Source organism: Pseudorasbora parva, chromosome 22 (assembly GCF_024679245.1).
Source record: "Pseudorasbora parva isolate DD20220531a chromosome 22, ASM2467924v1, whole genome shotgun sequence".
NCBI classification, from domain to species: Eukaryota; Metazoa; Chordata; class Actinopteri; order Cypriniformes; family Gobionidae; genus Pseudorasbora; species Pseudorasbora parva.
In genome coordinates this window covers 17,699,009-17,722,173 of record NC_090193.1, presented here as the reverse complement: position 1 = coordinate 17,722,173, position 23,165 = coordinate 17,699,009, and the positions used below count along the sequence as shown (strand labels likewise).

General features: G+C 35.6%; 2 protein-coding genes across 3 annotated transcripts in view; both read left to right on the top strand.

The window, feature by feature from the left end:
- The window catches only part of pla2r1 (phospholipase A2 receptor 1), a 38,644-nt gene extending 24,508 nt beyond the window's left edge, over positions 1-14,136 (top strand). Inside the window, exons 18-30 of the mRNA XM_067431382.1 lie at positions 68-123; positions 425-522; positions 614-750; positions 1,755-1,872; positions 1,956-2,068; positions 2,159-2,294; positions 3,466-3,704; positions 3,788-3,953; positions 4,043-4,174; positions 4,285-4,407; positions 7,931-8,107; positions 9,858-9,899; positions 10,202-14,136. Coding sequence (XP_067287483.1) covers positions 68-123; positions 425-522; positions 614-750; positions 1,755-1,872; positions 1,956-2,068; positions 2,159-2,294; positions 3,466-3,704; positions 3,788-3,953; positions 4,043-4,174; positions 4,285-4,407; positions 7,931-8,107; positions 9,858-9,899; positions 10,202-10,419 — 1,755 coding nt within the window. The 3' untranslated portion in view covers positions 10,420-14,136. The remainder of the gene's footprint in view (positions 1-67; positions 124-424; positions 523-613; positions 751-1,754; positions 1,873-1,955; positions 2,069-2,158; positions 2,295-3,465; positions 3,705-3,787; positions 3,954-4,042; positions 4,175-4,284; positions 4,408-7,930; positions 8,108-9,857; positions 9,900-10,201) is intronic.
- A 4,840-nt stretch (positions 14,137-18,976) lies between these two features.
- The window catches only part of ly75 (lymphocyte antigen 75), a 41,378-nt gene continuing 37,189 nt past the window's right edge, over positions 18,977-23,165 (top strand). For both annotated transcript variants that reach the window (XM_067431381.1, XM_067431380.1), the window contains exons 1-2: positions 18,977-19,268; positions 21,266-21,634. In XM_067431381.1, coding sequence (XP_067287482.1) covers positions 19,193-19,268; positions 21,266-21,634 — 445 coding nt within the window. In that variant the 5' untranslated portion in view covers positions 18,977-19,192. The remainder of the gene's footprint in view (positions 19,269-21,265; positions 21,635-23,165) is intronic.

Below are 23,165 nucleotides of genomic sequence, written 5' to 3'. Positions count from 1 at the left end.
TTGAACTGTAGTTCAATAATAATTGTTGTATGTATTTAAAAGAACATCTTTATTTATGTCTTTTTAGGACTCTGAATATTGGTGGATTGGTTTGTCTGCAAACAGTGATCACAATGGCCTCAGGTGCCTTTCTTTGACTACTATAATGTGTCTTTTTTTTACGTTAGAATGAATTAAAAATGTGACTTTTATTTATGTATTCAATGTTACATAATAACTGAAATATTATCTATGCTTTATCCATTACTGTTTACACTCTTATTTGGAAAAGAATAAAGGCAGAAAGAAAAAAGAAGAAAAATTGTCAAGTTAACTTTTCAAGATAAACAGTATTTGTACACATTTCACCTAGTAAGATGAGCATAAGAGGAACACACTGTACATTAATGTTGGGATTTGTGTGTTTTATGTGTGTGTTCTGCAGTTGGACTGATGGATCCGCTCTGGATTATGAGAACTGGGAGAATGGTCGATTTTCCCGAAAGTCTGGCCAAAACTGCATCCAAATGTCATCTCAGTCTGGTAAACAGTACATGTACACACAATGTTTTAAGCACACACAAGCACCATTATCCAGTATACTCAATCACAGCTTATCAATAATGTTGTGCAGGTCAGTGGTCGGCCGGAAGCTGTAAAGATCTTCATGGTTATGTGTGCAAGCGCAGGACGGTGTCTTTACTGGAGGACCCACGCGAGCCTCACTATATCGGCAGATGTCCAGAGAACTGGTTCTACTACGGACACAAGGTTCACATACACTAGAATGTAACCTAGATTGGTGGTTCACAAAGTGCATATTCCTATCATGTTGCTCTTGCAAAGTAATATCACCTCATTTATTTATTTATTTATTTAATTAATCATTTAATCCGTTTTTTTTTTTTTGTACAATGACCAGAAAACCAGTCATTAGGGTAAAAAAATTTGAAATTGAGATTTATGGTTCATCTGAAAACTGAATAAACAAGCTTTCCATTGATGGAAATTAATGTCTTAGGACAATTTTGGCCGAGAAACAACTGTTTGAAGTCTGGAATTTGAGGGTGCAAAAAAATCGAAATATTGAGAAAATCGCCTTTAAAGTTGTCCAAATTACTATTTATAATACATTTTGATATATTGACAGTAGGAAATACAAAATATCATTATGGGACATGATATTTACCTAATATCCTAATGATTTTTTGGCATGAAATAATTGATAATCAATCATGTTGACCCATACACTGTATTATTGTGGCTATTACCACAAATATACCTGTGTTACTTATGACTGACTGGTTTTGTGGTCCAGGTTCACAAATTAACATAACATAACAAATCCAATTATTTTTTTCTCATTTATCACGAGACAAAAATATGTACTTTTTTTCACTGCAATTTTTCAGTATAAACATTTATTTAACCATCAACTCCTAATACTGTAGGCCCATGCATTTTATCTTTTACATGTATCCTTTATATATATATATATATATATATATATATATATATATATATATATATATATATATATATATATATATATATATATATATATATATATATATATATATATATATATATATATATATATATATATATATATATATATATATATATATATATATATACTAATAGCACACCAGATTTATTGCAGAATTATTTTCTTCAGATATGATAAACTTTTTATTTAACCATTTCAGGTTCTTGTGTTTTATAAGGGAGGCCTACTTATGATTGAGAATTGCTTGTTTGTGATTGCTTGCCAGTGTCTGTTTCTGCATCTCCCAGCCCGTCCAGAAGAGGGCAAAACTTGGCAGGATGCACAGTCCACCTGCTCATCCTATCAGGGATCTCTGGTGTCTATAGAGGATGAAATTGAACAAGGTAAAGATCATTTATTTCCGATCACATTTCAGATGATGTTTTATGTTGACATTTTTTCATGGCTTTTATTCTTATGGTTGAAGCCTACATCGTCATGCTGCTTCATGGCAGGTCAGCGGGAGTTTGGATCGGTGTTCAGGGGCGTTCTTCTTCCAAATGGGTCAACGGGAAGCCACTCGTCTATAATAACTGGGAGGTATAAAAACTCAGGATTTCATATATTTGAAATGTAACTTGATTCTTGCTCTGTTTTAAATGTTTTTTTCTATGTTTGTGTGTCTTACAGAAGTTTAATTCTAGATCTCCTATGGAACCTCATTGTACTTACCTGTCCAACAGTCACATCTTCCTTATGACTGGGGAATGGAATGATGACGTCTGTACTGAGAGCATCTATGGCTTTGTCTGTCAGAAACCGCAAGGTAGGCTTTTTAGATTTTGCACAATATTGATTTTTTTTTAAATTATTGATATTGACCGATAGTGGGTATTTAATTGCCTTTGCCGTCATCTATCACTGACTTAAGTACAAGTCCTTTAATAACACTGTTAAATGTAATCTTTGGGGGGGAAAATTTTTTATATATATATATATATATATATAGAGAGAGAGAGAGAGAGAGAGAGAGAGAGAGAGAGAGAGAGAGAGAGAGAGAGAGAGAGAGAGAGAGAGAGAGAGAGAGAGAGAGAGAGAGAGAGAGAGAGAGAGAGAGAGAGAGAGAGATGGGACAACCCATCAGAAAGACTTCCTTCAATTATCAAATATGGACAAACTCCCACTCCTGCTCGGAGAAAGCCCAGCGAACCCAAACCAGGCTGCCAGATACGTGAAGTCCTGTCACGACAAAAGAGCCTCCAGCAGGACAGAGCTAACCACTTTGTAAATATTAGAAGATTGGACATTTTTATTGCTATGTTTATTTTCATGTAATTTTATTTTATTTGTATTATTATTTATTTCGTATAGTGTTATGAATGCTTTGGCAATGTAAAGATTTCCTTCACCATGCCAATAAAGCTATTTGAATCTGAATCTGAATCTGAGAGAGAGAGAGAGAGAGAGAGAGAGAGAGAGAGAGAGAGAGAGAGAGAGAGAGAGAGAGAGAGAGAGAGAGAGAGAATTTTCATACTGTGTATTATATTGTGATGCTTAAATTCACTTGTTGCATTTAAAATTATTGATTTGTTTAGACAAAATAAAATAGAATTGTATTACCTAGGTAACAGGGAACGTTCTCAGAACTTTGGCTAATGTTCTGGCAAGGTTCTCTCAAAGTTATGGACGAACATTCTTCCAATAATGTTTGTTCAAAGCTATCTGGTGTTTAATAATGCTCTCAAAGCATTAGCACAAAAACATGATTTATAAATCTTTTTTTTTTCTAAACATTTTATTTTAGTATTTTAGTTTTAAAAACATTTAAATTTTTTAAATGGAACTTTGGTTAACGTTCATATTACCAATAAAGCTTTTCTTTAAATGGGCAGTTTTAGAACATTTAAAACCTACTTTTGTTAGCTGTGTGGTTATTGTTCATGACATGAAAATAATTATAAGGTTTTTAATATTGGTGCATCCCTACTTTATCTCAGACATCACCAAGCGTCCAACACAGTCCTATTACTCTGCTGCCTCTCTGGATTCATCTGAGTATAAGAACCACAGTTACCGCATCATCCACGGCAACTTGAGCTGGTACGAGGCCCAGAAAGCATGTTTTGATAAGGGGGCGGCGCTTGTGAGCATAACGGACCCATATCAGCAGGCCTATCTCACTGTGCTCATCAACAGGCTTGAAGCCCCACTCTGGATCGGCTTATACCGCACAGATGTAAGGAGGCTTTGAAATCACACTTGATGTATTTTGATGAGTTGTATTGGTGTATTAAACAAGAGCGCCCTCTATCTCTTTAGGATGAGAAAGATCTTCAGTGGTTTGATGGCAGTGAGGGATCATTCACAAACTGGGATATGCCATTTGGAGATGGAGACTGCGGGTCCATAAATGTTAATGGACGCTGGAAATATACCGAATGTGACATGCTGTTATCAGGAGCGATATGCTACACCCCTCCTCCGAGTGAGTCCATTCCTCTCCGTCTTTCGGTTAATTTTTTCAGTTTGTAAATTGTTGAAATCTGACTGATATCATTGTTTTTTCCTCTACAGAAAGCATTGCTTTCTCCTATGAAGTGGTATGTCCTGAAGAGTGGCTGAAGTTTCGTGGGAGCTGCTATTATTTTAAAAGTTCTGTAACAAAGATGACCCTAAAGGAAGCGAGAAATTACTGTAATATAAATGGTACAGCATTTTTTAATTGTTTAGATTAAGAGCTCCGCCTAGGGGTGGATTTGATCAACTTTAATTGCATTTTCATGGCTTAGCAAGACTTTTATTTTTATTTTTATCAGGAAATTCTTCAGAACTTCTGACAGTTCAAGATGATGAGGAGAGCCGGTTCGTCATTAATGAGTTGAGGCGTTATTACAAGGGTCCACGGAAATTTTGGTTAGGAATTTTCTACAACACTGACGGTGAGAGTCGTGATGTTAAATATTGAGCATTCATAGTATAAAATTTTTAATAAATACAAAATAATATGAATTCAAATTCCAAATTACTTTTGTAGTGTGCATATATATATATATATATATATATATATATATATATATATATATATATATATATATATATATATATTAGGGCCGCGACTCGATTTAAAAAAATAATCTAATTAATTAGAGGCTTTGTAATTAATTAATCGCATTTTAATTGCATATAAATATTTGACCTGAGAACAATGAGAAGTAATTTTTCACATGTATTTTTAGTATACCATTGAATAATGACTGAATACATAAGCTTAATCAACAAAATATTGTTTATTTATTTCAGTCCAGCAGACCAGTGCATGTTTGCCAGTTTAGCAAAAGCATTTTTGTGATATTTGAGGCTCAATGTGCTGCGGTGATACGCAAATTCCTTGTTGTATAGCTTGCTCACAACCATGCTCTTGACGACGCTTCCATTCTTTCGTTTTTTAAAACAAAATTTCCCATCCACGGGGCCAAGCAAAGCAGTCTCATCAGCTTCTTCGTTCCATAGCTTCGTTCATGTTCACATGTGGTTTGTTGTTGTCGTGACTCGAGCGCTAGTTGGTGTTCCAGTATAATTGGTCCGTCGAAACTCATTCATTGAAAAACGTTCTGCGGTGCAAAAATAAGTGTGGTAAAAAAAATTTTTTTTTTTTTGCATAATTAATTAACGCGTTAAAGTCACGTAATTAACGCGTTAAAGTCACGGAATTAATTAATCTTAATTAACGCGTTAAAGTCCCGGCCCTAATATATATATATACAGTGAGGAAAATAAGTATTTGAACACCCTGTTATTTTGCAAGTTCTCCCACTTAGAAATCATGAAGGGGTCTGAAATTGTTATTGTAGGTGCATGGCCTAATCTTTAAAAAAAATCCAGAAATCACAATGTATGATTTTTTAACTATCTATTTGTATGATACAGCTGCAAATAAGTATTTGAACAACTGAGAAAATCAATGTTGATATAGGGTACAGTAGCCTTTCTTTGCAATTAAAGAGGTAAAACGTTTCCTGTAGTTTTTCACCTGCTTTGCACACACTGCAGGAGGGATTTTGGCCCACTCCTCCACACAGATCTTCTCTAGATCAGTCAGGTTTCTGGCCTGTTGCTGAGAAACACAGAGTTTGAGCTCCCTCCAAAGATTCTCTATTGGGTCTAGGTCACGCCAGAACCTTGATATGCTTCTTACAGAGCCACTTCTTGTTATCCTGGCTGTGCTTCGGATATCCATCTTCAATGCTCTAACTAAGGTTGTTCCCCAAAATCTCGCAATAAATGGCCCCGGTTATCCTCTCCTTAATACAGTGCAGTTGACCTGTCCCATGTGCAGAAAAACACCCCCAAAGCATGATGCTCCCACCCACATGCTTCACAGTAGGTATGGTGCCTTCACAGTAGGTATGGTGTTCTTGGGATGGTACTCATCATGCTTCTTCCTCCAAACACGTTTAGTGGAATTATGACCAAAAAGTTCTATTTTGGTCTCATCTGACCACATGACTTTCTCCCATGACTCCCCTGGATCATCCAAATGGTCATTGGCAAACTTAAGATGGGCCTGGACATGTGCTGGTTTAAGCAGGGGAACCTTCCGTGCCATGGATGATTTCAAACCATGTCGTCTTAGTGTATTACCAATAGTAACCTTGGAAATGGTGGTTTCCTTACTGGCTTTTCAGGTCAGTGACCAGCTCTTCCCGTGTAGTTCTGGGCGGATTTCTCACCTTTCTTAGGATCATTGAGACCCAACAAGGTGAGATATTGCAATGGAGCCCCAGTCCGAGGGAGATTGACAGTCATGTTTAGCTTCTTCAATTTTCTAATGATTGCTCCAACAGTGGACCATTTTTTACCAAGCTGCTTGGCACTTTCCCCGTAGCCATTGCCAGCCTTGTAGAGGTGTACAATTTTGTCTCTAGTGTCTTTGGACAGCTATTTGGTCTTGGCCATGTTAGTAGTTAGATTCTTACTGATTGAATGGGGTAAACAGGTGTCTTTATGCAGCTAATGACCTCAAACCGGTACATCTAATTTAGGATAATAAATGGACTGGAAGTGAATATTTTAAAGGCAGACTAACAGGTCTTTGGTGGTCAGCATTCTAGCTGATAGACAGGTGTTCAAATACTTATTTGCAGCTGTATCATACAAATAGATAGTTAAAAAATCATACATTGTGATTTTCTGTATTTTTTTTTTTTGGTTAGGCCATGCACCTATGATAACAATTTCAGACCCCTGTATATATATATATATATATATATATATATATATATATATATATATATATATATATATATATATATATATATATATATATATATATATATATATATATATATATATATATATATATATATATATATATATATATATATATATATATATATATATATAGACAATTTTCCTCTCTGTATATATATACAACTACAAAAGTAATTTGGAATTTGAATTTATATTATTTATTACATTTTTATAATATGAAAATGCATTATTGTATTGTGGGTATATATATATATATATATATATATATATATATATATATATATATATATATATATATATATATATATATATATATATATATATATATATATATATATACACGTATATAATTTGTTTATATAAACATTATTTTATCTTGAATGTATATTGTTATAATTAAAGTGTACATATTGTGCCATTTTAAAAGTTCATAATTTAGTTTTTTTAGGTCTCCTAAAATAGGTTTAAATACTACCAAGATCAAAAAATTATATACATTGTATATGTCTCATAATATACATTGCTGGATCACCTCTTTTATCGCAATGTCTAAAATGGTTCAATAATTGATTTAGTCTCTACATCCCTCCTTTCCAAGAGCCTAATCTGCTTTGATTGGTCAGATGGCCCAGTCTGTTGTGATTAATCTACCGCTTATGCCCCTTATCATATCAGAATTTAAGTTCTGGAGGCTTCCTCGGCACATATATACACAATGATTCGAAAGTAGCGATGCGTCGGTTGTACTGAGACCTTTGAAGTGCATGCAATGTGACCACGTGAACCAAAGTGCAACACGTAACAAACACTTCCTGGCCTCAGCTAGAGCTACCGCGGTTGAGAGCAGGACAAAATAGTTATTGTTCACAGACAGCCACTGAAGACCATAGACCATTATGCAAATGTGTTACAAACCTATATTGCTTGTGCTGGAAGTTAGACAGGAATTACTGATGAATTGTTTCAGGCAGTTCAGAATCAGTCTTCAGTAACTCCAGCTTAGCGTGCACTTTGATCTTTGAAACTTTACAGACCTTTTTTAAAATTCACAAGCACTACATGAAAGGTAATATCTGACAAAACATAATAGGGGAACTTTAAAGTTTTGTGCAAAATGTTTTATGTTATATTTATTGAAAGTTTTATCTGAAAAATTAAACTGTCCTTTTGTATTCAAACTGCTTATTTTAGAGAACGCTTTGACTCGACTGGATGGCTCGCCGCTCCAGTACACTTACTGGCACTCCAAAGCTCCAGATCCCAGTGTCCTGAGGGCTGGTCTATGTGTGACTATGCGGATATCGGATGCTGTGTGGCATTTAGACAACTGCACTGACACACAGGGCTTCATCTGCAAAACCTCATCAGGTAAAAGGCATGATGTCTGACCACATAATAACCACCACAAACCACCAGTGGAGGCCTAGCACAGTCCCAGTCCATGGTTACCACAAGAAATGACTATTGGCCTTAGAGTGGCAACATTATGGTTGTAGTGCTATATCATTTGTGCACTGACACATACGTTGCAAAACAAAGTGTCTGTTAAAGCAATAGCTCTCACAAAAGTAAAAATAGAGTCATAATTTACTCAACCTCATGTCTTATGACTTACTTTCTTCTGTGGAACACTGTGGTTTTGAGAGTCAGATCTGAGAGGGGAATTTTTAGCACCAAGCACAGATAGTTTGAGAACCTTATTGTAATTTACTCTGCCTATTATTATTATTCTCTGAAATTAATTGCATTTTCGAGGGCCTAAACATTCTCGGAAACTCATGAAGCTTTGCACACACATCAGAAATGGTGAAAACGTAAGACTGATATGGGTTTCAGATAGCTTGACAACCAAACCCACATCAAGATGTTGGGTCTGGGAACAGACCATTGACAGGGCTCAATCCGAGGGGCGCGATAAACGCTTGTCTTTCAAAATCCCTCTGCACGCGATAGGATAGCGCTACAACCAACCAGAGCAACGAAGGTGAAGCGGAGCTAGTTGATAATAAAACTTTTGGCGTATACGGTCGGCAAAGCTCCGAACACATCTTCCCTTTTTAAGAATGACTTCAGTGCTGTTCTTTGTTCTTTTCTAAGAGAAAAGCTTAACTCCAAGTCTTCCAGAGTCGCGGCCAAAGCCGATTCGAAAGACCGCCGTTCGCCAGTTTCTGTGTTTACTAGAAGCACACGGAACCGTCTCTGCCGTCATTATGTTAAGCCCGCCCACCAACTCTCTACACAATGTAATCCCGCCCACCAACTCTATACACAAAGTCTATTGAGAATTGGTAGACTACACTCGTGGCAGATTATATTTGCTGCTGGTAGGGTGCGTCTAGATTTCTAGGCTAGGTTTCAGAATTAAGTGTAGCAAAATGGCTCAATAGCACTACCTACACAATTTTGATGATGCGCCATTCGCGCTACGTTCCATGTACAGGTATGAAATTCGGCAGACACATGTAATAGCCCAATGCCTACAAAAAAGTCCAGAGAGCTAAATCTGATAACCCCACAGGAAGTCAGATATTTGTAATTTTTAAAGTTGCAATTCTTTAAAAAGTTTTTGTCATTTCCAGACATACTTTAACAAACTGCTCCTAGAGATTTAATCAGATCAACATCATATTTGGTCAGTCTAATCGAAAGGCCTTTGTGACATTACATTTTGAAGATCTTGAGATTTCTTTGAAGGCTGTTTCCGTGGTGGCCTCACAAAGTTCAATGTTTCCCCATGAAACAGGAAGTTGTTGCAAGTCAAGTATACAATGTCCGATCTGCCCCAGACTTCACATGTTTGAGAAGAGTCCTGGCCTGGAGACATCTACATACATACCAATTTTCAGTTATAGTCATAGCGCCACCAGCTGGTAGCAGGAAGTGTAGCAAATACAAATGACTGACGTAGTCCTCCTATTTTTATATACTTAAATGCATATTGCCCACCGTGCTCTGTTTTCCTAAAGTCATCGGGTGGCAGTGGCACAGGTGCTAGGGCCTATTTGTACAAACATATATATATATGCTTGTTCAAATAGTTTTGTTGTTGTTAATGCTTCTACTGCATAATTGTATATTTTAATTACATATAATTCAGATGTTTTACTTTACATCACAGGAGCAAGTGGAGCCAAAGAAGTAGAAGTGGAGCCATTGAAAGGTTAGAATAATCTTTTTTGCTGAATCATATTTTTGAGGAAGTGACTACTTTGTACACTCTGCAACATTGTCAGCTCGACAGTGACTTGACTTTTGACACGACAACTACCTCAAAATTGAATATAAATACTTTGTCATTCATCTACAGTGTCTATTTCTCAGTTTCCAACATGGACAGTTGTCAGGCATCATATGAAAACTGGTTAGAACGCAGATTATGAACTATGAAGTATTTTTAAGGGGTCTACTTGAAAGCTTTCATCATGTTCTATTCTCAGACTCAAGTGTGTCATTTCCTTTCAGGTCTGCACCATGGTGTGATCTCAGTGGCTGCTTTGGTGGCCATTGTGTTGTTTGCTGTGATGATCGGATCATTGTGGCTCCTTTACAAGAGAAACTCTCTGTGCATCCAGAGGCTTCCGACATTCGGCAGCGTATATTACAGACAGACAAACTCCCAAGCCAGTGAACAAGATGAAAATGTTTTACTCCCGGACCTAGAGACACAAGCACGGGACTAGTATGCGAGTGTGAGTGTATGTGCATGAATCAGTGTTTGTTTTGTCTGAGAGTGTGTCAGAAAGTGTGTCAGTTCAGTCAGAGACTGCAGTGGGAATAGTGGAGTTGTCTGTCCGTACTGTAACTACGGTAGGATATAGTGCACATACAGGTGAATCCCACAACAGTTTATTCAAAATCAGCATGTAAGGGATATTCTTTATGAAGTGGAAAAGGGGCTTTTTACTCATATTCAGGACAACAACAGAATTCCTCTAGAATGTAAAAGTTAAAATGGCCAAATGGGCTTATTGGTTGGGTGTGGTTTGATATTGTTAAAGTGTTATGGCCTGTTTGCATCAACACAAATGTTCAGCATGAAAATTCAGTGCGATATGTCTGTTCAGACAAAAAAAAAACGTTGGAAGACGGAATTTAACTGCACTCTCACTCTCTGAAAGTAAGTGGCACTAAAAGGAAAACAGAAGTCTGTGGCCTAATGGTTAAGGAGTCAGACGGGTACACTCTAAAAAAAAATGCTGTTCGAGTTTTAACCCTGTGGTTGGGTTAAATATTTATATATAAATACAATATTGGGCAGTTTTATTTAACCCAATTAAAAAAAGATTACTACATGGCTGGCTTAAAATGAACACAAAGTAGGTTGGAAATAAAAAATCAGACACATAATTACTAGAGGCAAAAATAATAATCTAAAGGCGAACATTTATTAATAAGCAACTTAATAAATGTGCATTGTTTAATTATTACAAATGTTCATTTATAAAACATTTAATTATTGTTAATTTCCATTCACAATTTTGGATTAATTTTAAGCAAGCAATATAGTTATTTTTAAACAATAGTTGAGTTAAATTAAACGACCCAGCAGGTTGTGCGAACATTTAAAGGTGCACTATGTAGTATTTTTGCAGTAAAATATCCAAAAACCATTAGGCCAGTGTTATATATTTTGTTCAGTTGAGTACTAATATCCCAAATGTTTCCAACTATTTGTAAATTGTGAGAAAATTGCTATTTTCAACAAAGGAGCCGAGACGTCTGAGCATAGCTGAGGGAGTCGCCTGTCAATTGCGTCATATCTGCGTTACCCTCGGTTTCCGGCTTTACTCTTAACAGTGTGCAACAAGCAGCCACTGAGTGAACACACAGAGTAACGTCAAAACATCTTTTTCAACACACTTAAATGTATCTCAAATGATAAACAGAGCTGCGTTACCTCATGCTCATGACTGGAAAAGCGAAAATAGCGCCCACGCCCGACGATAATGTAATGTGTCCCATCATAATAAAAGTGTGTTGATGATCTTATTAACAATCGCTCCAGCGGCCGTGCTCAGCTCCACAACACTCGGTCCTGCACTGCTTCACACTACAGTAATGTTAATAACCGCATCCATCAACATGATTTCTGCCCGAGTCCTATCCTGATTCTTTTCCACCGACTGTGAGGTGAAGACCACATGTCCCAAGATTCTGAACTCAATGCATTGACATGCATTATACGAGCAACGGTTGGACTTAAAAATCTTAATTTGTGTTCTATTGAAGAAACAAACACACCTACATCTTGGATGCCCTGGGGGTAAGCAGATAAACATCGCATTTTCATTTTTGGATGAACTACCCCTTTAATATCTGTTATTTCAAATTTAAAAAATGCTTATTGCACAAATTTTGCTTCAAACATTTGTCTTTTTGTGAACAGGCCTTTAAAGTCAGCATGAAATCAAAATGGACCCTATTTGCTTTCTTAAAGGTGCACGCTGTATTTTTTTCCTCATTGAAATGTTGTACGCACAAAGAAATAAATTGATATAAGTATACAAAAAAAACGGAGAAATTACAGAGTGTACTTTTTAATGTGCGTTCCTAGTCTATCTTTGTATTCCTTCATCAAAATGTAATAACTGGTTCCACCTCCGAAATGACTTTTCTTTTTGATGACATCACCATGGCCACTTTTTAAACTGGCAGTGTTGCAGGAGAGGAGGAGTCATTCACAAATGTAACTTTTGTATGGAACAGACACTTTTAATAAAGTGTAACATTTTTAATAAAGTGTCACAATTCTTCACATTGCGAAAGCAAAGGGGGTTGTTGATGTCATTTCATGCTGACTACGTTTTACTATTTTGTAACTATTCAGCAATCCAACTTTCAAATCTCTGTCCCAGCTAACAAAAAAAAATGTTCTAAGAACGTTTTGCTAACGTCCCTGTGAAGTTATGAAAACATATATTTCTGAATATTTTCTGAACATTCATATAGGATCCCATTTTTTATGCTTAAAAAACATTTTTGGGAACATTAAGGGAATATTCCATTTTATTTCTGCAAACATTATGGGAACATTATACATTTGTGTTCTTTGAATGTTCTAAAACAAGTAACAAGTGTTTGACAAAGGTAAAACTAAAGGTAAAAAGTAAAACTTTCCATGAATAATGTTTTTGTGCTAACGTTTTGAGAATTATTTTTAAAGACCAGATAGCATTGAATGAACATTCTATTAACGTTACTGGAACGTTACTCATAAATTTGAGAGAACCTTGCCAGAACGTTAGCCAAGTTCTGAGGACGTTCCCTGTTTGCTGGTGATCCTCCTACTCAGGACGGACAGATCTTTTGAGGTCTTTTAATAGTTGATCTACAGCAGGAAGCTTGTTTTTACAAGTAGTTTATTCTAGATAGAACAATAAACTACAATAAAAAGAGTCAACATATTCAAAATAAGCCACAGCACAACAAAGCACAGCAGAACAGTGTGGCTATGAATACATGTTTACCTTGCACAGTTGGTGATGTTATCAGTATTACAACTCCTTTGATACTCTTAAACTGGTTTGAGCTAAAGTGTGTTTGTGATGATTACATATTTTTTCTTTATACACACCTTACCTTGCACAGCTCCCATATCACCAGAGCCATGTTATGCACTTCTGATTCTTCTTATGTGGTTGAAAAACTTGACTATGTTCAAATCCTTCATCTTCATTTCAGCTGTTTTGCTCCTCTGTATTTTACTGATTGTGCTTCTCTGACTTTTTGCATCATCTGACAGAAATTATTAGTGCTTCAATCAGTGTCACAAAAATGTTAATGAAGCACACACACACACAGTAAAGGCTTTATGTTTCAGTTTCAGAAATCCCCTCTAATATGCCATGCATATAAAACTGCCTTGGAGTTATTATTTTATTTTTATTTTTTGGGGTGTTGGACTATATGGCAATATGACAATCGTGACTTCATTGTTGTTTTTTTCTCAAATCAACACAGATTTCATATATCTGTAGTCAAATTTGAAGCAGTTATATTCTGATGTTATTTCTATTCTGAAGTTTTATGTTACTGTTTATATGTGATTGTGTTTAAAGGGTCTTAGTGTTATTGCATGTCACAGTTTACATTTTTGATCGTTTTTTAATTTTGTTCAGCAGTTTTGTTTTTAAAGAAATGTAAATTTTAGCCTTTTTCTTTTCTTTTTTTGAAGAAAACTTGAAAAATATTAAAAACTCTTTATCTTTTTGAGTATTCTGTGCAGTGAATCTATAATCTAACACAATTCATTTTAATTATAAGCAACAAAAAATGTGTACCTTTTCATTGTATTATTCACAGGCTAATGAAAAAGCTACACTATATTGCTAAAAGTAACGGGACACCCCTCCAAATCATTGACTGCTATTATTATTAAAATAAATCATTTTAAAACATTTAAACTTCTAAAAAGATTTTATTTGTAAAATTTTATTTGTCTTCTAAAAAGATTTTATCTGCATGTCATGTGAATGCTAACCGACATCAGGGAATCTTGAACTCAATTTTATTAATAATTTTTAATTAGTATTCATCATTTTATTTTTATTGACTTTATTACTGACCCAACTTACAAATAAAAATTTCAGAGGAATACTTCAAGTAAATATATCAGGTCAAAGAAATTTCAGCTGAAAAAAAAAGTAAGTATGAAATTACGTGAATTTGCACATTTTAATGTGTTCGAAAGACAAAAGCCTTCCAAAGACATTAATGTATGGTTAAATAACTTACTGAAAGTGAGTAATAATTCAAATAATAATTCATGTGTTAATCAAAAGTTGATTATGTTGCAATGCAGAGAAAACTCTGATTCATGTAAATGCAGTGATGAAATGTGTTTTGTGTTTTCAGGGATAGGCACACGACTCATGGCTGGTCTGTGTGTGCAATTCCACAAACCTGGAAGACCTTCAGAACATACAAGCAGGTGCAAAAGGTATTTTCAGAAAGGAAAATTTAAAAGATAAAAAATAAGTAGTGGGGAGAATCAATGAATTATGAATATTTGACTGCCATTGTGAGAATGACATGTAATCATGTAATATCAATAAAGAAGTAACTTAATATAATACAAAGTAACAATATAATCTAATTACAAGTGGCCTACTTAATTTTTGGAATCTGATTACGCAATCCACTTTGCATGTAATCAGTTACTACTCAGGAGAAGACATTTGGCTCTCACAATAAGTACACACACACACACACACACACACACACACACACACACACACACACCTTTTTAAAAAAAGGCATGAAAATGCACTATCCAGACTTACATGGCTGTAATTCAAGAATGCATTGGAATATAAACCTTAGTTTGGTCTTGTTTTAAAGACCACACTCAGCAGATTATTATTCAATTATTTATTAAAGTGAAAGTAATTCCAAAATGTGAAAGTATAAAAAGCTATAGAGGTTTAAATGAACTGGAAATGAAAAATACTTTTCTAATTTTTTTTTATATATATATAGAATAGGCCTATATATTTTACAAAAAAAGTTAACTATAAAATTACTATAAAATCAATGTCATGTGTCTAACCAAGTTGCGTTCCAAATTTGAAGTTGATATCACAAAAATTGAAGTTCCCATGAGATTTTGTTTAGGCAAAGTACCAAAAATAGCCACCAGGTATAATCGACATTCCATTGATTGTTTTTATTCATGTATTTTCCTGTAAATTTCTGTCCAAATATCACTTCCATCACACAACAGTCATCAAATATGGAACCTTGAGACTCTGATCTTTCCGACAATATGCGTGTTTTGTCAAGATTAGAAAAGATTGTGATTATAATGTAGTTAAAATACATTTTATAATATTAAACATGACAACACCCACTAGGAGAGGTGCCTGCTAGAAGAAATTTGAGCACCGTTTCCATGTTAATGCGACATCCGATTTAAAAACGGATTTCCTAGGAATAATTTTGAGTTTGTAAGCTTTTGAATGATACCTCATTTTAGCCTGACAAGCCAGACCCACATCAAGATGTTTGGCCTTGAAACTCACCATTGACAGAGCTCAATCTGACTTTTTTTTTTTTTTTGTAAAATATATATATAATATATATAGCTCTTTGACAGATTAAACTTTCGCCGGATCCAGTCGGCAAAACTCAGAACACATCTTCCCTTAAAAAGAATGACTTCAGTGCCGTTCTTTGTTATTTTCTCAGAGAAAAGCTTAACTCCAAGTCTTCCAGAGTTGCGGTCAAAGCTTATTCAAAAGACCGCCGTTCGCCAGTTTCCATGTTTACTAAAAGCACGCAAGCGCAACTCTGCCGTCATTCTATTAAGCCCCGCCCACCGACTCTATACAGGATGTGATTGGCCCGACCAGAGTTTGGTGTTTACAGCTCAGAAGTGAATTGAGAGTTGCTAGACGACACTCGCGGCAAATTAGATTTGCTGCCGATAGGGTGCTTCTAGATTTCTAGGCTAACCTCATTTGATGATTGAGGACATTGATGATTACTAAAATATGGGATACGAAAAAAAGGCCATCAAAAAAAAAAGTGCCAAGCATCCCACCTCACGGTGACAGTTAAGGGGTTAAATCCTGTTTATAAGGCATTTTAGAAGACACGACACGTGAATATAGGGACAGAAATTAGATATCAATGTTCCTATGAAATATTATTATGAAAATGCTGCCAACTATTACTCCCATTATTACATTATTTTTCATTACATGTTGCTCCAAGAACACATTATTATGCAAATTAGAGAGTTAGAATTTGATTACGCAATTATGATTAGAAAACCCATATGTCAACACATATAATTAATTCTGTTATGAATTTTTCATAACATAGTTGAGAATCATCTTCAAGCAAATTCTTGTAAAAAAAATCGTGGTGAATGGTGAATAAAATAAAATGTGCTGGGCAATCGATTATTCTAAAATAAAAGTTTGTGTTTACATAGTAAATTAAAATACTGTACTGTATATCATTATTATGCACATACACACTCCTTTATGTATATATTTAAGAAATATTTGCATGTGTATATTTATATAATTTATCTTATATATAAATATTTTATTTTTCTTAAATATATACATGCATGTTTATATATAGCTACATAATAATTATACATGGCACACACCAGTGGCGAGGCCAGAAATTTTTAACTGAGTGGACCTTGGTGGAATAGGGTGGACCTCAATGACTACTCTCAAATTACACAAATTAAACAATATGGGACAAAATCACTTGACAGTAAATATAAGCTATATATGATTTATTTTTTGACAACAAATTCATATATGCAAAATTAATTTATAACAAGCAGCTACAAAGCCTATTGCAAGGAAGACAAATATAGATATTGTGCTGCTATATGACCACTAACAAGACATCAGTGTTCAGTAATTGGGTTCATTTTAAAATGGAATAACCAATTCTTGTCAACTAATGCAACTCAGTATAACTGTTATCAAACATGTATTTGCAGCTTAACCTGTGAGAATTTCGTCTCGTGTTATGCACCGTGGCCCGTGTTAAAAGTTTATTTCACTAGCAGACGTAAACTTATCTTCCCATCCCCTCAACAATACGCGATTGGCTAAACATTACTACTAAGCTTATTGATTGGCTGCTGCAATAAGTCAGCTATATGAAAATGTTTTCGCTCTACAGTAATTATTTTTTAATAGGGCTGTCAATCAATTAAAATATTTAATCGCTATTAATTGCATGATTGTCATGAGTTAACTCGTGATTAATCGCAATTTAATCGCACATTTTTAGCAATTGTAAATCTAAAATTAAGTTTTTAATACTCTAATCAACATGAGTATGCTATGCATGCTTTATGCAAATGTACATTTATTATTAGTGAAACCATACTTATTCAATAATAATCAATACAGCATGAAGATTAGACGTATCAAAGGTCATAGATGTTTATTTAAGAAATTGTTCATGTCTCTTAAGCCTAAACTTAAAAATTAAGAGTAAGCAGTGATTTTTCTCATTTTAAGAATATAAAGGGAGTCTTTACACTGGCAGTTTAATTCAGAGCAGGGCACAGTTCGTATGAAAAATTGGTAATGTGTACCAGTGAGCGCACCAGATCCACACCATACCTTGAGGAGGTCCATACTCCACGAGTAGGAATATAGTGCGGCCCCTTTAAGAGACGCGCGCTCCCTATTGAACTGCCGGTATTTTGCGTGTGCACGCCGAACTGGGCCGCGATTTACGTGGACAGTGTGAAGAACATGGACTCGGGAGCGCGCTTGTTCAGGGAAGTAACCTGTGCATTCGTTTTAGCCGATTGTAATGTATTTAGTTCAATAAAACAGGTGTACTGTAAGCGGTGATGGTGTTAATGATTTACCTCAGACATGAGCGAGAGTGAGCTGCAGTGCATCGCGCTCAGACTGCAGAGAATGTGCTCAGTGAAAAAAACGCACTTTTCTTTCTGAAGTCTAATAAAAGTTAAACAAAAAATGTGGTAGCTTAGGCTATGTGGTAGCTTATGTAGGCAATAACTGCACTTTTGGTTTAGAATATTAATGTCAACCCTTTTCTTTCCCTATTAATGTTTGCTGCTGCGTCTGACTGCTCTCACTTTTTCCAACTACGGGCTATGCCACGGATCAAACAGAAAATGCGCGCTGCGTTAATAAATTTAGTGCTGTTAAAATGAATTTGCGTTAACGCGTTATTAGCATATTTGACAGCCCTATTTTTTAATGAATCTTTTTGTACGTGTTTAAGTGATTTGTGTTGTCACATAGGCATATTATTTTCTGCTATCACAATTTTTTTTTTTTTTGTCTGTTCTGATTGGGTGGGCCAGCCGTCAATCTGAGTGGGCCAGTGCCACCCTGGCCCTTATGTAGCCTCGCCCCTGGCACACACACACATAGCCTATACTATGTAAACTCGAACTTTTATTTTGGACGCGATTAATCGATTGGCTGAGCCTATGGGCTGAACAAGTAGACTGTAGGCTGAGCATTACAAAAAAAATACTAAATTCTAAAACTTTTTTTTTCTTCTAGACCTTAGGAGGTTAAATATTTACTGACCACTTTACTGACTCCCCAAATTAAATTAATAAATAAAAAATAAAATATATATATATATATATATATATAACGCTTTAATGATCAATGTTGCAAATTGCAATAAATATACAAAGAAAGTGAAGAGACGCACGATGTCACCGAAGCGGCAGCACTTCATTTTAGGGCGTGGCGTTTGCACCATGACGTACTTGACAGCAGACACCCCACAGCGGCCCGTTTTAGTTTAGTAGCAATAAACTGAAACAGAAAATGTTTCAGAAGTGGTGACTGGCGACGCAACATCGACAAGGGGGATTTTCTGCCGTTTATAGCGTGAAAGCACAAACCCGGCCCGTACAAGCATATGTAGCCAAGAGAGACGGATGACTGCAGTCAGGAGGGCTTGTTTACATTTCTGAGCATGGATTGGAGCACACAGCAGTTGTTTTACACTATAATATTCCTAATTTTAGGAGAAAGCGCAGCTGTAAACAGCGGTAAGTCTACCTTTCTGTTCTGTCTACATCTTCAGCAACACTATACTAATTCTACTGATACAATTATTTTTGATTCTGAAATCTTAAAACTTGAAAAGCCTAAATTGACCGAAGAAAACCCGCCAGTCTGATGGTGATGGTGAGGAGAGAGTGAAAGCAGGTTGTTTCAGTTGGTTATGCAATGTAGGCTATTCGTTCTGAAACGTTTAAAATACTCATACGTAGAGGACCATTCGTTAATTAAGTTTATGTGGGTCTGGTGTGTCTTTCATAGGCTGCCTGTTTAGAGAGACATTATTATTATTTTGTATTTTTTTTATTATCAATACTCAGTTTTATACCAGCACTGAAATATTAGCCCACTTCATTGCCTTAATGTACATCACGGTTCATATTCGCCTTCTGCTAAACACCTCCTCATATTTCTGTGTGTGTGTTTGTGTGTGTGTGTGTGAGTGAGTGAGTGAGTGAGAGAGAGAGAGAGAGAGAGAGAGAGAGAGAGAGAGAGAGAGAGAGAGAGAGAGAGAGAGAGAGAGAGAGAGAGAGAGAGAGAGAGAGAGCACGAGTGTGTGTGTGTGTGTGTGTGTGTGTGTGCCCTTGTTTATATTACGTTGTGGGGACCCAATGTCCCATACGGATAGTAAAACCTGAGATTACCTACATTGTGGGAACCAGCCAGCGGTCCCCACATTTCAAAAGGCTTATAAATCATACAGGATGTAAGTAAGTAAGAAAGTAAAAATGCAGAATGTTTCCTGTGATGGGTAGGTTTAGGGGCAGGGGCAGTGTAGGGGGATAGAAAATACGGTTTGTACAGTATAAAAACCATTACGCCTATGAAGAGTCCCTACAAAGATAGTGAACCTGCGTGCGTGCGTGCGTGCGTGTGCGTGCGTGTGTGTGTGTGTGTGTGTGTGTGAGTGAGAGCCTTCAGAATTTACTAAATTATTTATATTATCTTGATGAACATAATTCAAACACAATTTAAAACTGGTTAGTATTATAATTAGTACCACTCTCCAATCCAATGCTATTATTTGTTAACAAGCATTTATTTATATAATATTTTTATTAACATTTTTATTTTATTCAATATAATTATATAATTTATTTATTATTAAATTGTATTTTGAAATATAAATATACAGCGTAAAGAATTTAAGATTGAGAATAAAATTAATTTAACATTAAAATTCTTTATACATTATAAATACATACATATAAATACATTATGGAAATCAAATACTGTATTTGTTAACATTAGTGCACCGTGAACTAACATGAACAAAGAAAGCTGGATTTTTATTAACTAACATAAACAGAGATTAATAAGTACTATAACTAATGTAATGGTCATTGTTAATTTGTGTTAGTTAATACATTAAACGTTAACAAACGAAACCTTATTGTAAAGTGTTAACGAATAGATTATTAATTTCTCACACATAAATGGCTAAATATGTATAAACAAACTGGTTAAGTATTGTACAAACAAAGATTTTCTGCAGTGTTCTTCAGAGAAATGTTGATGTAGTATTTGTTTTGTTGGTGATAGCCCACACTGCATGACTCAAAAAGCCCTTTGTTCTCTGGCTGTTGTTTCCAACAGCCGAGTGCAGACACCATTATGACACAACTGTGACATTTTATCAGATGTTGTGGAAAATAAGTTTACTTTGGCAAGAGAGAAATACCAATTAATAATCCAGTGTTTATGTAAATGCACTCCAAGACTGCTTCAACAATAACACATCGCTGTATAAACAAAGATTGTAGCCGACTCTCGACTTTCTGCACATATATACAAGTAGATATGTCTTGGTTAAAAATTAGCTTTCCTCACGTGGTGTGTGGCGTCTGTAAAAAGTTAATCTAAGGACACTTGGATCTTAATTATCTTTGTTGATTTAGTTAAAAGTACATAGTAACCGATTTCTCTCCACTGTCATCTTCTCTCAGATAATCGTCAAATAACAAATTTGTTTTTATTCACGCAGGAGATGACACGTTTACTATCCAGCAAAACGGCAGTGGGAAATGCCTCCTGGTCCAGAATGAAGCCTTGAAGTTGGGAAATTGTTCGTTGGTCCCGGCTGTGTCGTGGAAGTGGGGGTCCGCCCACAGGCTGTTCCACGTGGAATCGTCTAAGTGTTTGGGTCTGGAGGTGCGCTCCAAAACCGTGACCCTGTTCAGCTGCGACTCCACGGAGATTCTGCGGTGGAAGTGCTACGAGGACATCATCTACACAGAATACCAAATGAAGCTCAGCGCCGGGCCTAACGACTCTGTAACCGCCAAGAGGGACGGGCAGGACACTTGGAAAAGAGGAGGGAGCTTGGATAATATCTGTCAGCGGCCATATCGAAGTATGACTCTCCAATGGTGTTTTCACACTTGGTCCTTTTCAGGGGTCTGAGTGTGGTTCTTTTAAAAAGGACAAAAGTGTGAAAACACCCTAAAACTTTTTTTAAAATATATATCTTTATATATATATATATACACTCATGGGCGTCGGAAGCAAAACAATTATTTTTTTCAAGATTCAGATTTTTTTTACTGAATTATATGCTATTTACATTAAGTATAAATATACTGCCTTGTTTATTAAACGTATGGTTGGGCATGACAAAATTACAGAAAACACTGGATCATTTACAGCAACAATAGTGTAGGGGCAAGACCCATGGCATAAAGTTTTGACGCAAATTGACCCGTGGTTCGAATCCGCCTTTTGCCAAACTTTCTCCAATCCCTTTTCCCATCACATATCAGATCGGAAAGGCATTTATTTTCAATAAAAATTAAGAAAATATTAGAAAAGTGTAAATAAAGCTTATCGGTTAGGGGTGGGTAAACAGATATGCGCTGAATTAGAGTAATTCTAGTAAAGTGCGTGTGTCCAATATTATTGGTCATAAAAAGTCTTGTCTTATCCCCAGGGCATCCAAGATGCAAGTGTGTTTGTTTCTTCAGTAGAACACAAATTAAGATTTTTTTACTCCAACCGTTGCTCGTATAATGCATGTCAGTGTTTTTCTATGAAAGCGCCAATGAGAGAATGTGTAAAACAGTATTTGTGTTATTTATTTACCTCATAGCAGACGAATTTCATCTAGTATTCCCAATGCCATTACTCCTGTCAAGTAAGGTCAAAAACACAGCGCTATCATATATATATATATATATATATATATATATATATATATATATATATATATATATATATATATATATATATATATATATATATATATATATATATATATATATATATATATATATATTTACATAGATTCCTTATTAGTGCCTGCGCGGATTGGTCTGGTCGAATGAGGACTCTATGTAAACATATGTCTATGATTTTGCCAGGTTTTTGACTTTACTTGACAGAAATAATGGCACTGGGAGTACTGTATGAGATTCTTTGAGAGTCTGATATGAGGTAAAAAAAACAACACATACTGTTGGGTTTCTTCCAGAAACCAATCGAGTTGTGTCTTACACATCAATGTGTCGCCATGAGCCACAGGGTTTAATATGGATTCGCATGTCCATGTGTTTTTTACTCTCATAGAATTACACCCCATTGACATGCATTATACGAGCAACGTTTGGAGTTAAAGCTACACTGTGTGATATTTTCCCCCATCTAGCGGTGAAAAGGTATATGACCATCCAGTGAATATTAGTTTCTGTTCCTCTCAATTCTAATTTCGTTTTAACTCATACAGTGGCCGATTTAGTCCAAGATTAGCATGGCAATCCCCCTCTTCACATTCGACACGGTGCCATCGAGTGATAAAGGGGGGGGTGAAATGCTGTTTCATGCATACTGAGCTTTTTACACTGTAAAAGACTTGGATTCCCATCCTAAACATTGACAAAGTTTCAAAAACT